At 41.9% G+C, this 16233-nt stretch overlaps 1 protein-coding gene across 13 annotated transcripts in view; it reads right to left on the reverse strand.

Moving 5' to 3' along the window:
• Positions 1-965: 965 nt before the first annotated feature.
• The window catches only part of WASF3 (WASP family member 3), a 133238-nt gene continuing 117970 nt past the window's right edge, over positions 966-16233 (reverse strand). For 12 of the 13 annotated variants that reach the window (XM_049100987.1, XM_025462649.3, XM_049100986.1 and 9 more), the window contains 4 exons: positions 13074-13249; positions 8797-9063; positions 6629-6996; positions 966-4380 (listed from right to left, as the gene is read on the reverse strand). In XM_049100987.1, the coding sequence (XP_048956944.1) occupies positions 4223-4380; positions 6629-6996; positions 8797-9063; positions 13074-13249 (969 nt within the window). In that variant the 3' untranslated portion in view covers positions 966-4222. Of the gene's footprint in view, positions 4381-6628; positions 6997-8796; positions 9064-9862; positions 10030-13073; positions 13250-16233 lie in introns of all 13 variants that reach the window. The other variant, XM_025462653.3, reaches the window with a different exon arrangement.

A 16233-nucleotide genomic window follows, 5' to 3' on the forward strand; every position in this document is an offset into this window, starting at 1 on the left:
GTGCCAGGCACTGTGCCTGATATATAGCATATATGAGTAAATAAGAAGCCCCATGCCTGCCTCACTACGTTCAGCCTGGTAGGAAATACACCCAAATAAAGTGGGACCTATTTGTGAAATGACAAGTAATAATAAAGGGGAAATACAGGTTACCTGGTAAAGTATCTCATTTTTTTTTTAAGTTGCACACAATTCATTTTTTGGTTAAAAAAATAAAAAGTAACTCAGATATCCATCCATTCGCCTAGTCATTCAACACGGGGCTGCTCACTGCCTAGCAGATTGGGCATATGCTCTTGGGATACAAAGATGCAGATGGTATACACCAAACATATCGTCCAGTGGGGAGGCTGCAGGGAGACCTAGCTAGGACACCGGGGGATGCATGTTGTAGGAGGTAGACATGGCAGGCACGGGCAACCCAGAGGCAGCTGTTCTGGAAGCTCACTCCAGCCTACTTTCCCAAACGTGGCCACACTTACCTCCCTGACTCAATTCCCATTGCCCCCCAAATGCACAGTTGCATTGAAGTGAGTTCAATGTCAACCGAGGTCCCTGACCAACAACTTAATTTCATGCTAGTTTGCTCATATATGAAAGAGAGGTCTATTTTAAAAAGGTATCATAAGGACTGAATGAAAGCATCCCATAAGTAATAAATGGTGCAGGGTGTTCATCACTATTATTGAAACTAGATGTGGCCAAGACGCTTTACCTGACTGAGCATGTAGCTTCCTGCTCCCAAAATGGCTTTTTCTAACTATGCCAGTGCTTCCCAGGTCGCTCCCAGGATCCAGTCTGAATTCTTGGATATGCAAAACACATGCAGAAATTTAAATGGAAATCCGAGTGGTATCTTTTGCTATCTAGTGATGAAAATGCTAATTAAAAACTCCACCCAACCCTCAACTTCTCCATTCCAAAAAAAGGTTAAACATATAACACTGTTATCAAGGAGCAAAACCTTTTAGGGTTAAAAGTGTAATTTTATTTAGATGTTACTTGTACATAATCTATAGTAAGATATACAAACAGATAAAAATTGTTTAACAGGAGGTTTTTTTTTTTTTTAATACCACTTTAAGTTCAATTTACAACAGCATTGGTAATACTGCAAGGTGACAGATACTCTGATTTATAAAACAAAAATTACTTGCTACTCTGGCTGATACATTCCCACTAGTCTTTAATGGATTAAAACGTATCATGTATTCCAGTTGCAAATTATTACAAAACTTTCACAACCTAGCCACTTGATGCTCAGAAAAGATTTTGATATTCTAAAAATTTACTGAAATGAAAATGTTAATTTTCTAACCATATACATTCACTAAAGAGAAACATAAGTGTACCAAATCTCATGGTTTGGGGCTGACAATAGAAAACCAATCACGTTATGTCTGTGTAGCTAATGTGTGATACCGAGTAACCTTCTCATCCTCTCTACCTAATCTATAACATGAAAAAAAGCTTGTAAGAAATCTAAAATATGCATGGGGGAGGTGGGGAAACGGAGGGCAATTTAAAATAACCTCATAATATAGAAATACTACTTTAAAATGCAAAATTCATTAATATGAAATATGTTTTTAAATATTTTTCTCCATTCGTTTTGGTAAACACTTTTTGAAAATGAAAACAGAAAATCCAAAATATTCACTTTTTCCTTTTCGTGTAATATAGCACATTAGAAAAAGTCTGGATTTAAATTTTAGAATAAATCAGATTTGCTGAGAAAATACTGCAAAAATAATCTAAATTGAGTTTTAGTCCTTCTCCATTCCTTTAAAGGCTATGCAACACATTAGGGCAAAAGCTTTTTCACTAGTCAGAAAATCAAGTTGAAAATAACTTGTTGATTAAACTACAGGAAGACAACTAATAATTAATAGGCTTATGAATATTTATGAATAAAGTGCCAGTAATTTTATTGTAATACGATATAAATAGAAGAAATCCTGACATGGATAGTAGCTTTATGTGTTCTCTTCATCCTGAGAACAGAAGGGACATAAAAAACAAAGAAGCATTACCAAATAAAGTTCTAGAATTATAACGAGTAATTCCTAATCCAAAAGTAACAACAAAAACAAAATACTGTAATAAAGACAAACTCAAACTATAAATGGTGAAAGTCCCAAGAATAATGCCAACACAGTAGGCCTTTATGCTGAAAAAAAAAAAAAAAAAAAAAAGGAGAGAAATCAGAGAGAAATTTAAAAGTTCATTAGTAATTACTGCTTATATTCAACAAAATTATGGTGACTAGCTCTAAGAAACAGAAACTCGAGAAGCATGTGCCGAAACAGCTGAAAAGACTCAGATAACCTGATATAAGAAGCATGGTCTTGGGAAGGGGATGCAGATATTAGGCTTTTCAGAGTTTCAAAATCTAGGTAATTAAAACCTTATATATGGGCTTTATATGATGACTGCCCACAAGCCCAATAAATGTCCACTTGGGGGACACACGGACATGGTTTAGGGGCGCCGCTGAAGTCCTCAGGAGGACTCATTAACAAAAATCCATTGGTCATGGTCCTGTTTCGGCAACTACCATGAACCAGACAACTCTATCTTGAGCTAAAGACTCCTTCATCGTGACAGAGTCACCAATAACTGCCATCTGTCTGAAATGCTGCACATGGTAAGAATCCCTAGTAAGTAAAGTGTCTTAGTATACCTGTGAAGTCCTATCTATAATCGAAGCCTGGGGGCATTTATTTGTTCTAAACAAGCAGTTACCCTTCATCCAAAATCATAAGAGAAAAGCTGCCATCCGTGAGTTTTCCAGTGGTCTGCTGTCACCAGGAAGATCAACCCTGTGGGGCTCTCCAGTTCCTTGGAGGTGGAACAGCAGCAAGAGCTAAGGTGAAAGGAAAGTGATCTGGTACAGCTACATGTCTAATCTAATCTGAGGTACTTCTTAAAATTTAATGTGCCAACGACAACATGAGAAAAGAGAACCGTGTGCTTCTAGGAGTAGGGCCAAGGCCCTACTTGGGTGATGGATCCCTAATCTGGCCACAGCACCAGGAGAAGCGAATAGCTGTCAGCATCTACTTTCACCTAAAATCTATGCTTTTAAAATTCAGATCACGTGGATCAAGGTGCCGTGGGAGGCGCTCTCAGGAGCAGGCCAAGGAGCCAGGACCACTCCAAGGGCCTAACAGGGGCCCTAACAGAGGCCTTAGCGGCTCCGGGTAAGGTGGGGGCAGGGCAGGGGGGTGGCTCCTCTGCACCGGGAGGTGGTACACCCTCACCCCACCACCCCCAGAGAGGAGCCAGGCACTCCACGGGCCTAAGTGAGGCCATGGCAGCTCCAGGATAGGTGGTGGTGATGCAACCCCCGACACACTCCCCCCGCCCTCCCCCCCACCCTGGGCCTGCCATGTCTGCATTGGCCTGGCCGGCTGGCACCCAAAACTCCAAGGGTAGCCAGGTATTTGCAGTGTGGGCCCTGATGGCCCCTGGAGGAAAGGGAACATCTCTTCCTGTTCTTCACTGTCATCACTGCGGAGCTACTGGACTGTCTCGGAGGAATCATCAACCAGCATGGACCAAGTGCACGCCACAGGGAACCCGCCTGTAACGGGCCCCTCCGATTCCACATTTTACAAGAGTGCAGAGGAAGCGAGATCGCCTCCAACTCACACAGGGGCCGCCAAGCCAGGGTGGAAAGCAGAAACGTTTGACTCTCTGTATGTGTTCCATCTTTCCCTCCAGAACCAACTTCTTGTGCAACACATTTGGAACAAACAAACAAAATGGGTGAAACGCTATCACTGACTGATCGGAAGACATCACTCTGACACACGGTCATTAATCTTGCAGAAGAGCTAACACCAGGCAGCTGCACACACACACAGCAAGTCTGGGGAACAGTAGCGATCAAGAAGGGGAAACCCAAATGGCACGAAGTACTTTCAGGGCCGAGAAAAAGGAAGCAAGATGCTGTGTCAGGACAATGCAATAGTTACAGCATATCTCCTCAGGTGCAGCACGATTTTGCTATGTTTAGTGGCACTTAAGTATTACACAGTAAATACTGAAAAAACCCAGAATTTTTGGATGTGCAAAAGCAATATCACATTATTAATACAAAAGTTGCTAAGCTACAGGATTATAATACCACTATGTGGGTGCTGAGACCACTGAAAATTTTCAACACGTTTCTGACACATGGTCTCCCGGTGGCACCCGGCCTCGTCAGCATGCCGCCTCAGTCGGACCAGTCGTTCTCGTCAAACTCTGAGTCATCGTCAGAATCGCTGTACTCGACGGCGATGCGTCTGGATAGAATTGTGGCCACATCATTCCCAACTGGCTCACGCTTGGCCTCTTGCTCACGCTGTTCTTGTACCTTTTTCAGCTGAATCCCTGGGGATACAAGAGTAAAATTAAATTAAATCCCAAATTAAGGAAAATGAGTAAGTCTATTTAGCATTTCTCCCCCCCTGGCTGACACCAAAGGTAAAATGTTTTGGAAACCTGAAGTGAGAAAAGCTTGGGAAATAGAAGTTTCAGGACAAAAAAAAAAGGCACTCAAAGTCATAACACTATTTATAATAATTGTTAAAAAACAAAAAACTTAGATTTTTCGGCGCAAATGAACATCATGAAAGAAAATTCTGGAGCTGCACCTTACATTATGGTAACCACTACATGTGGCTAAGAGTAAATTTATTGTGCCTAGTGGCTACCATGTTGGACTGTATAAACATGGAACACTTCTATCATGAACATTTCTTGGGCATAGCTGTAATCCAAAGACTTAAAAAGCAGCATTTTACATTAATAGCTTTTGGCTAGTGCAGAGAGGTGACGGACATCTTTGTTTCACCAATTACTGCTAAAAACAAACACAAAATACAATAGTCTACTTCCTTATTAAGTAACAGTGGGTTATAAAGATGATTCAATGTGTTAATTCTTTAACTTTTTCTTTTGAAACAATTTCATATTTACAGAGTCCATATAGGACTAGTAGAAAAATGAGGCACCTGGGTGGTTAAGTGTCTGACTCCTGATTTTAGCTCAGGTTATGATCTCAGGGTTGTGGGATAGAGCCTCAAGTCAGGCTGGGTGCATGGAGCCTGCTTAAGATTCTCTCTCTCCCTTTGCCCCTTCCCCCTAAAAAAGAAAGACTAGTAGAGAAACATCCTCATAAAACCTACACCCAGATACCCCAACTGATAACATCTGACCACTTGGTTTTAGCAACCTTTCTCTATCATTCTTGCTTATACACACACACTTTTATTTCTGGACCACCTGAGAATAAGTAACAGATAATGTCCCTTTGCCCCTAAAATAATTCATGTGTAATTCATAAAAAACAGTAATCAAAATCAGACTGTTGGCATAGATACAATACTACCTATTCTACAAATTTTATTTAAATTTTGCTAGTAGCCTTAATAACAGGAGAAAGTTTTCCACCAGGCTTTGGATGCAACATGGGAACATGATTGATTGTCATCTTTCATCAGTGTCCCTTAATCTGGGCAGCTCTTCAGTCTTTGTGTTTTTCTGACCTTGACATTTTTTAAGAACACAGGCAGCTCTTTTACAGATTGACCCTTGATGTGGGCTTAGAGGTTTCCTCATGATTAGATCCTGGTTATGTTATCACTCTTATTGGATGGGGCTCACAGGTATCAAAAAACAAAAACAGTGTCCTATTATGACCCTAAATTTATTATCAGTGAGGTCATATAGCTTTGGGACTTTTCTTGACAAAATCAAAGTGTGTTGATGACGTTGAAGACATATGAGAAGGCTGGGCTTGTGTGCCACAATCAGGTCTGATTTGTGAGCACTCAAGCAAAAAAGTAGAGGCAGTAAAGTCCCAGCTGTCCTGTGAAGGACGTCAGTGATGCTGCAAGCCAAGCTCCCTTCTCAGTCCCTTCCAAAAGGAAACAACAAGCCTGTGACCAAGAGATGGCACAGCTCCCCACTGAATGAGGAGCTCCTAGGACATCTGCACACCCTGTCAGTGACCCTCAGCCAGCCTAAGCAATGCCCTGGGGCTGAGAACAAATGGTGTGGAACAGACGGTTAGTGTGTGGTGCTGAGGGGATGCCAAAACGGGTGAGTATCTGGGTTCATCCATCCTGATTTGACCAGAGATGCTCTATTTCTGTATGTCTCATGTTCTGGGGTTCGGTGTAGGACTTTACCCAACAAAAGAATTTTGCTGCTAAATAAATGTTGAGGAACTTACTAGCTTAGCACATCAAGCTAAAAATATGGAAAGTCTAGGACATAGCTTTTTAAAAATACCTCAATCATTGATACGAGCTCACTTTCTTTCATTTATACAGTTATCTTCAGACTAGAATGCAGCGAAAAGATCCGATTAATCAATGATCATTTTTGTTATCTATTTCTAGTCAAGTAAAGCTTTCCTGAATTCTCAATTCTTTACTATTGTACGTTTATCTTGCACTGGCAAAAACAGGTCTACTGTTAAAAAACAAAATTAAACAAGTGTTCTTTAACCCTATCCTAAAATATAGTTCAGTGGAGAGAATAGTCATTTGACTAATATAGGCTGGAAGCTGGTTAGAGCCCTAAAGAAGTCTCTAGATTTGTAAAAGGAAGACTGTTTGAGACGCTCACTTACCCATTCGAATGGCAGCGAGAAGATCGCTTCGGGCATCACTTATGGGTGGCTGTGCCGTCTCCTGGCGCTTTGCCTCGGCTGCAGGGGGGGCATGCATTGGAGAGGAGGAGCGAGAAGAGCCTGCACCAGGAGGGCCTGGTGGAGGAGGCGGTGGGCCTGGTGGTGGCGGGGCTGTGACCACGAGCCCAGTGGTGGGAGGGTGAGGAGGAGCCGTGTAGGACGAGCCCGCCGAGGCAGGGAAGGGGGGCTGCATGGGGATCTGTAGGGGGCTGACGAAAGCAGTTTGTGCTGAAGGAATCATGGGGGGTGGTGGAGGAGGAGGAGGTCCTGAGGGGTTGTAATATTCAATTATCTGTGCTGGCAGCATCCTAATAAAGAGATGAAACACACAGAGTCACTAAAACAGCAAGAGAGTCACATCTTCTGAGGGTCTAACATGTCTTATTCAGGGGCCTCCCCCAAACACAATATATATACTGTCCTCTGAACTTAAAACACTGCAGGATGCAAATAGCCAGACTTCATGTCAGTCATTTTTACAGGTCTACATTATCCATTATGATGAAATTCAAGTTCATCTACTCAAATGAACCAGAAAGAAAATCACTCAAAAAGTAACTTTTGGGGCATGTGGTGGCTCAGTCAGTTAAGCATCCCACTCTTGATTTCAGCTCATGTGGTAATCTCAGGGTCCTGAGATTGAGCCCCCACATGTGGCTCCATGCTCAGCTTGGAATCTGCTTGGGATTCTCTCTCTCCTCCCTCTGTCCATCCCCTCCCCCATCCCCGTTCACTCTCTCCTTCTCAAATAAATAAATAAACCAGTCTTTTTAAAAAAAGTAACTTTCTGTGGAAGGCTAGAATAAAACAGTTGACTATAAAAGTTATGAATAGGGACGTCTGGGTGGCTCAGCGGTTGAGCGTCTGCCTTTGGCCCAAGGTGTGATCTTGGGATCTGGGATCAAGTCCCACATCGGGCTCCCTGCATGGAGCCTGCTTCTCCCTCGGCCTGGGTCTTTGCCTCTCTCTCTCTCTCTGTCTCTCATGAATAAATAAATAAAATCTTTTAAAAAAGAAATAAAATAAAGGTTATAAATAGCAATTCAAATCTGTCCTTCATATTGGGCATCTTGAAGGTGGATGGCTTACAAACTTGTTTTACAAGGGTTCGGTGACCAGATTTGGAAAATTCTGTATTTTATATCTCATCCCCACAGAAATTCTTTAAGCCCACAGTGCCCATTAGAATATTAAAATCTCTGAAATGTCCTACACCTAAGAAGTCCACTGAATCCTACTTAGCTAACGGTTTTCCAAGCCAACTGGACCACAGACCCTCTGTTTGCCTGACCCTTGGGTTAAAGCCTCAGAACACACTCTGGGGACTGTTAATGAGAATTGACGGACGAGAACCCTCTGAGGGTAGAGGGACATACATTTAGGTGAAACACGCTGCTCTGGACTGAAGATGATACATATTAATGGAAACACACATTCAACTTTCCTGGGTACTGTCTCTGAGGGGCTAACGCTTTAAAGATTATGGTTAAGCCAGAAAAGAGGGCAAAAGACAGCCTATCAAAATAAAAGTGAGTGCTTAAATTAATAAATACTTGATCATAAGGATCTTTCTTTAGGAGGTGTTTGAATTTTACTCAAGTGACAGAAAACTAAAGGACCTGGTTGGAGAAGGCTATCTGAGCACCAAGAGATCAAGAAAGGGGACTGACTACAGGGCCAAGTTCTAAGTAGGGGTACATGGGGAGCTGCACTGGACAGTTTTCTCACTTGTGATAGGAATTCTCTGTGGTTCATCCAGGACACACAGAATCTTGAGGGTTTGGGACAGGTTTTCATAATCAGCATTTCATCTTTTCTCAACACTTTGGCTTAGCAACGCACTCGAACACACCCTAAAGTATGTAGGAAGGGAGTGTGTATACATGAATACAGATCCAAACCTAAGATCCAACTGTAATAAAAAGGGGAGCAGCATGACACTGAATATTTTAACACAGAATTGGTCATAACTGGTAGTATCTACATCCAGTCATCCTTGGCCACATCTGGCCCTTAAGGTATGATTAGTCAGTTAAAATTTTTAGATCACATATAGCAAACTCCAACACGAGAGCAAGCAGCAGTAAAGCACAGGCAGTCTGAGTTACCCGTAGTCTGCTGGCGCCATGGGTGCGGAGGCCTGGGACCCCTCTGCGGCCTGTGGTGGGGGTGGCGGCGGTGGCTGCTGGGGTCTGTTTAGGGCCATGTGCCTCGCCGAGGCCGAGGGGGGTCGGTACTCATGCTCTGGGGCCTGGGTTGCCGGCCCATGCGGTGGCGCGTCCCCGGCTGTGTAAGAAGGGGTCACGGGCTGCGGGTGCAGAGAGTGGTTGGGAGTTGCCGGGTAAGAATAATCTGTGACATCCGATGCATGCGACCTGATGGTCAGGAAAGAGGAGTGGGAGAAAATTCAAATTCAGTTAAAAAGATTCTCCCAGCAGGCATAAGCATCTATTCAAATAACTCTGCCAACATACAGAAATGACACACTGATTTCCTTTACTATGGACTAGGTCCAGCCCCCATCAAAGCTTCCAAGCAACAATATAATTACTACTTTAGCTGCAAGCCCCAGTGTTACATGGCTTCAGAGTCACCGCTTTGTGGTAAGTCAGACAGATCGGCAAGCAGGACACAGCAGAGCCCCATTTCTGCAATATTTCAGCGTGCTTTTTTTCTAAGAGAGAAGGCTACAAGGCAAATTCTGTTTAATTAAAACACAGCACCTAAGACAGAGGATTTCAGTGGCAACGGAACTGACAGCATATAATTAGAAAGTATAGAATGGCAGGTGACATGGACAAATATGACGAGCAAGAAGAGAAGAAATCAAGAAGGCAATATAGTGGGTTATAGTTTTCTTAAACAGAAGGGCTGTGTTTAGCCAAAAGAGAAAGAAGGCGGTGCAAGGTGGAAAGGGCTTCTTTTCTTTGCATGGTGGAGTGTGAAGGTCTGGAAGGGATGGAGAGGTGGTGTTAGATGAGCAGAGAAGCTGGAAAGACGCAGGGGCCGGTGTGGCAGCCAGGCCTGGTGAGGGTGGCGGCGGCAGGGCCCTGGCCCAGGCCCAGCTCCCCAGACTCGTGGGATCAGATCAGAAGAGGGGTTGTGCATCCTGTCAGGACAGCCAAAGCAGGGCAGGAAAGCTGAGGCTGAGGCCAAGAGAGCAACATGACGAACCCTCTGGGCACCGTGTCCTCAGTGGTGCCCCCTGCCTGCACCAGCTCCTTGGCGTCACTCATGAACTCAATGCCCATTTTCCTCCTCTCCCACTCCTCTCTTCTGGTCCTTACTCTTCTCACATGTATTTGCTGGCTTCTGTGAGGGGTCAGCTTGTGTCTCTCTCTCTGGAGGAAAGAGGCAAACACACATTGGGGAGGTGGGGGACGGGGAAGACACCGACTGAGTTTCCATCTTTGAAACTCAGACGGTAGCTTCTCTACCTGGAGCATCACATGGCAGAGAAAAGCGTCCTGCACAGTAAGAGGCTGCTTTTTTTTTTTCCTTCCTTGATTGCAGGTTAATAATAACTGGTAACCTGTTTTTTCCCTCCTTAATTGCAGTATAAATTCTAGATTACAGTGTGCATATGAGTAGGTACTCTCAAGTATACAAACTATGCAAGGGAGTTAAAAATATTTTTAATGGGGGAAGAACCTAACCCGGCTTTAGATTGAGCATATTTGAAAAACATAAATACCTAAAACTCTGGAGTCACTGGTAACGTGTACTTGACTCTGTGTGTATACCCATGTCAACAGATGGTATGTACACTTCCTCAAGGAAATGAAATTATCTAGCAAAATATAGAATGCTTCTGATGAGATGAGGAGCTGGAAACTGTAAAGGCTATGGCATGACTCAGAGTGCTACCTTCATAAAATCGCTTTGTGATGGAGCCCCAGAGGAGCCAGTCAAAGAAGGAAGACCAGATGGAGGACGGAATAAGGAACAGGTGGTGAGTACTCAATAGGAGAGTTCGAGAGGGCAGGGCTTTGGTGCAGGGTGGGCTCGAGAGGGGCTGCATGGTTGAGGGGAGTCACCAGAGGGCTGAAGGAGAGGTGGGGAGTCAGAGGCTGCTGGGGGACAGAGACTACTGAGGGAAGGTAGCAGTCAGCCACAGAAGATGCTGTACGAACGTGGAGACGAGTGGGATGATCCTGAAGTGTCTTGATCGGCACTGATTATCTGGCACAGAATGGAGAATTGCTAAGAGTGAAGACCACATGGAAAAGAAAAAAGTGTAGGCAATGGAGACACAGTGGGAGAACCAAGACTCCCCCAGAGTCTTGTGGGGAGACAGGTGGGCAATCAGAAAGCCTGGGGTGCAGGACAGGACAAATTCAGGGACACCTGGACTGGAGGTATCACACCACCTGATAATGGTGAGAGAGAGCAGTAGGCAAGCATGTTAATTCTCATCCTAAATTCATGTTTACAACCAAACCATTCCTGATCTACAGAGAGAGGAAAATTTCATGGTTAGGTTTTATTTATATGGGCTGGGTTAAATCAGATTACTTACATGAACAGATCACATGCACGCCATGAAATCTGATATTTAACTCAGTTGTCTCCCATACATCCATTAAAAACCATGTTTCTAAGAAATACTTAAAACAGAAATATGAAATAACAAAGGCCAAAAGATAGGAAACATAGAGCATGATTCCAACTTAGTAGAAGAAAAATATATACTTGTACAGAAAAAAGACCAAAGAAGAAATACACTAAAATGCTAACAGTGGTTTCTCTGGATAATAGGATTATGGACAATATTTTAATTTTTCTCTGTAATTTCCAAATATAAGAAGTTCATCTTATTTTATAATAAGAAAAAAGTGAAGTTTCTAAATTAAGGGATAGAATTCAAGTACAATAATGAATTTAAAAAAAAATAAATAATGAATTTTAATCTATTATCTGGTGCACGCTGACATTAAGAGGCCATGGGAAATAGAAATTGCCTTCTGAAAAACCAGAGAAATGAAGATATATCTAAACAACAGAAATACAAAGGCAGAATACTAAAAAATCTCAGTAATCATCAATTTTATACCCAACACAGAACAAGTGAATCTCAGATGCTAGGATGAATAGCGATCATTCAACTGAGAGATTTTAAAACATCATTTTTCCATCTGTAGCTACTGAAATAAGAGTATATTTGGAATATTATCAAATAAAGTATATGTTTTACATGAGTAAATAGTCATAATCAAAGTAGTTGGAAAACAAAAAAACAAAAAACACCCTAGGTGCTATCTATCATATTCAAGTACCCTTCCTCATTCCTAGGCCTGTGAGCAAACCTGAATCATCATTGCTTTTTTCCTATGGAAATAAATGGATGTAGAGATTCACACCTGAGGCAAAAACTCAGTTACAGCTCCAGTAATTCCCTAGGACTGAGCAGACAGCAGCTGGTACAGAAAAACTGCCTAGAACTTGCCTCCAGTCATAGCCAACCAATGACTGACAGCCTCTCTGGGCAGGGTAACTATTAAATACGAAGTATCTGCTGTGTGCAGAGTCTATGCTAGACACCCAGGCTATAGAGATAAAAATTAAGAAAAAAGGACACAAATATAAGGCAAGGTCCAGGTTGTTGCTGTTTTTGAAACATCCTTGAGTCACATTAGAATTCTCTATTCAAATTCTTAAATGCTGATGGAAGACTCTGGGGCTTCTGGCAAGTGGAAGTCCGAGGCCTTACAAAAGCAGAACTAGGAAACTAAACCAGAAGTACAAACTGACTAGTGAGTTTCTATCATTCCATGAATCCCTTTTACAATAAATGTGACTTAGTGACCACATAATTTGCACCTGCAAAGAATATTTTTACTTAAATGCTTACAAATTCTTAAAGTAACTCCAACAGAATTCTTCTCCTGAAATTAGAATACATAAGATTAGTAAACTGGTGTGTCTCTTTTGCTCATCACTCTTAGAAAAGGTTACCAAAAAGAAGAACAAAGTTCCGTCGTATGCACATCAATTACCACCTGCTCATTATTTTTAGATCAACTGGCAAAGGAAATTCAACATTCTAAGCTAAAGAGGGAGAGAAAGAATTAAATGATTATTAAAATAAAAATGTAAGTCACTGGCAGTTAGTCCAAATTTAGCATCAGTGTTAAAAACACTAATCTAGATTAATGGAACAATAAACTTAAGTCAGAGCAGTGGAAAATCATACAAAGTAACCCACAAAATGAAACTGCTTTAAAGGGTTATTTCAAAAATCAAAAAAATAAATAGAATTAATTTTTAAGGAAATTTTTTGAAACATATCGTGGGCCATGTAAACACCAAAGCCACTGGTGGGTTTCCAACATATAATAAAACCAAGTACTACGCAGAGGCTTTGCTACAACACACGCACACACACCTAGTGTCTGGGGACAGGGATCCCTCGGAAGATGCTCCGTGGTACACACTCTGAGACAGTCTGTTGTCGGGTCTAAGCTCTTTGTCATATGCCATCATACTCCATTCCTGGCGCCTGTTTCTGGCCTTCCTAACCTTTTTCACCTCCCGGGTTGTGCCATCTATACGCTTTTGCTCCTGATGTCCAGGAAGAGAAAGCAAGCATGCCGAGACAGAAGGGAAAGGAAAAGAGCAGGTTAAATGCAGTTGTAATGCACGGGAAACAAGCCCGGCATGCAGACAAGAGACATTTCCATTTCAGATCACACTAATGTTAAGAAAATTCTAACACAGTATATATTCTCTTACCCGACACAGACCCAGGAGAAGTAACTGATAGTTAACTATTTAACCTAAATAAATAGAAGCTACTCTACTGCAGCTAATTACAGGAATCGCTTATCATCATTTCTAGTAGAGAATTCACACCTTACTAAGTTTTTTAGCTTGTTTTAAATGTATTAGATCTTTCAGATCTGCATTATATAGATGAATATCTGAGATACAGGCAGATCATGCCCTACCACTACACAATTTTGATTGAATTGTTAATATGCAATCATCTTTCACAAAATAACTCCAAATACTCTATTATTAGTTTCCAAAAGACTATACAGAATATTTAAGCTAATCCTGCAACTAGCTTAACACAAAATGAAAACATAAGAACTTACCTTCTCATACAAAGAATCTTTCTTGCTCCAGCCCTATTTTGCCATCAAAAATGTATCCAAGAAAAAAAAATAAAAATAAAAATAAAAAAATAAAAAAAATAAAAATAAAAAATAAAAAAATGTATCCAAGAAAAACTTGGGTCCTACATAGGTGTTTTTTTAAAGGTGAAGACAGTTATTTCTATGTATGTATGCTTCCTGTACTTCCCATAAGATGTTATGGTCTTTGAAGATGAGAACTATGTTTTGAACCATGCTCCTGTTAAAGTACCTCTGCATGTGGCTTTACACAGGGTACACATCACAAATGCTAACTTTTACCCACCATTTGCTTCGACGTGGATGGAACTGGAGGGTATTATGCTGAGTGAAATAAGTGAATCGGAGAAGGACAAACATTATATGGTCTCATTCATTTGGGGAATATAAAAAATAGTGAAAGGGAATAAAGGGGAAAGGAGAAAAAATAAGTGGGAAATATCAGAAAGGGAGACAGAACATGAGAGACTCCTAACTCTGGGAAACGAACTAGGGGTGGTGGAAGGGGAGGTGGGCGGGGGATGGGGGTGACTGGGTGGCGGGCACTGAGGTGGGCACTTGACGGGATGAGCACTGGGTGCTATTCTGTATGTTGACAAATTGAACACCAATAAAAAATAAATTTATTAAAACAAAAACAAAAACAAAAACAAATGTTAACTTAGTGATCAGATCCAGGTGAGCATATGGTGCTCACTGTCTCAGGCACTGTGTCAGGTGCTGATGATACAGACAGCACACAAAGAAGACAAGGAATTTGCCTTCACAGAGCTTGCAATCCAGTGGGGGAGGCCCACAAGATCACACAAATACATCTACAGTTGTAAAATATGGTAAAGCATAAATGCATCATACACCAAATGCTGCCTCATCTGGGAGTCAGGGAGTGTCCTGGAATGACTTGAGACGTGAGCTGGTGTTAATTCTGCAAAGGAGTAGGGGCCAGGTGTATGGCCAGAGAGGAGAGACTGTGCATCCACTCTGAGGGCGACAGCAGCACAGCAGGAGGAATGAAAGAAGGTAAATGGGGAACTAGGGCAAATGGTTCCTGAGACCTGAAAGGTAGGCAGGACCTTAAAAGCAGGGAGTGTTGTTCTTTATCTCAAGAGCAATGGAAACGACTGGCAGGTGAGAAGGGAGAGGCTGACACATGGAGGAGGCATTTCAGAAGATCCCTCTCGGTTGTGGAGAACAGATTAAGAGAGGGAAGGCAGGGCCACCAGTCAGGAAGCTGCCGGGGCAGGTCCTGTGAAAGGATGGCTGATGGCTCACAGTGTGCCAGGATGAAGCCAGGCTGTCGACAGAGGGATTCAGGAGGCCTGGGGGATTTACTGGCAGAGGATGTGAACATGGAATTTACAGAACATACATAAATGGTAAATAAAGATACAAAAAGGTTGGTAATGCAAATTAGATTTTTTTTTGAGGGAGGGATGAGCACATCAAAAAAATAATGATATCTACATCTGGAAGAAGTCTGTTAAGAGCGTAAAAGACTGGTTCGTAGTCTTTTAATGGTCAGGGGCAACATAATGGTGTCTTTCAAAAAATAAAACTCCTATTTGTCTTCTAGAAGTTTACCCAGAAGAAATAACTGCATGTGAGTAAAGTAGTATTACAGTACTGTTAAGCAACTATTCAGACAACCTAAGCACGTCCTAATACAGTATTGGGTAAATAGTTTATGTAGCATGCACACTTTGGAATACTACACTATTAAAAAGAATGAAGAACATCTTTAATTAGTCAATATATGTATATGTCTGCGTGTGTGTGTATAAGTCATGAGTAGTACAACTCTATGCATATGAAAGTACTTTGTGAAATGTGTATACATGTGTTTATGAATGCTTACAATGTCTAAAAATGTGCACACTGAATCGTTACTAGTGACTGGTGATAGCTGGGGAAGGGAGAAACTTATCCCCAAATTTTCTAAATGAATGCATTTACTTCAGTGTAATGTGAGTGTTTTACAACCAGCATGTATTGTCTGTATACTTGTAGAAACCAAAAGGAGGGAGACTTCAATGGATTTCAATACACGACCTGATTAAAAACCACTGTACTAAATGAATCAGTAACTGTCACCCTTACTTTTAAGAGATGTATGCTGACGTATTTAAAGATTAAGTGTTATGATTATCTGCAACATTCATTACAGTGGTTCAGCCTCCAAAATGACCCATCGTCATGCAAACCACACACACAGGCACACCACACACACACACACACACACACATACACAAACCAACTATGACTAAGTATTAACAGTGATGTATCTAGCCTCCAAATACACTGGCTTACATTAAAGTCCCCAGAACGTGCCCAACTGTCTCCTAGCCCGGGATGATCCTGGCTGCTTCTACTTCAAATGCTCCTTGATTCTGAAGCACCCCACACCCCCTT

The sequence above is a fragment of the Canis lupus genome, chromosome 25, assembly GCF_003254725.2.
Source record: "Canis lupus dingo isolate Sandy chromosome 25, ASM325472v2, whole genome shotgun sequence".
NCBI classification, from domain to species: domain Eukaryota; kingdom Metazoa; phylum Chordata; class Mammalia; order Carnivora; family Canidae; genus Canis; species Canis lupus.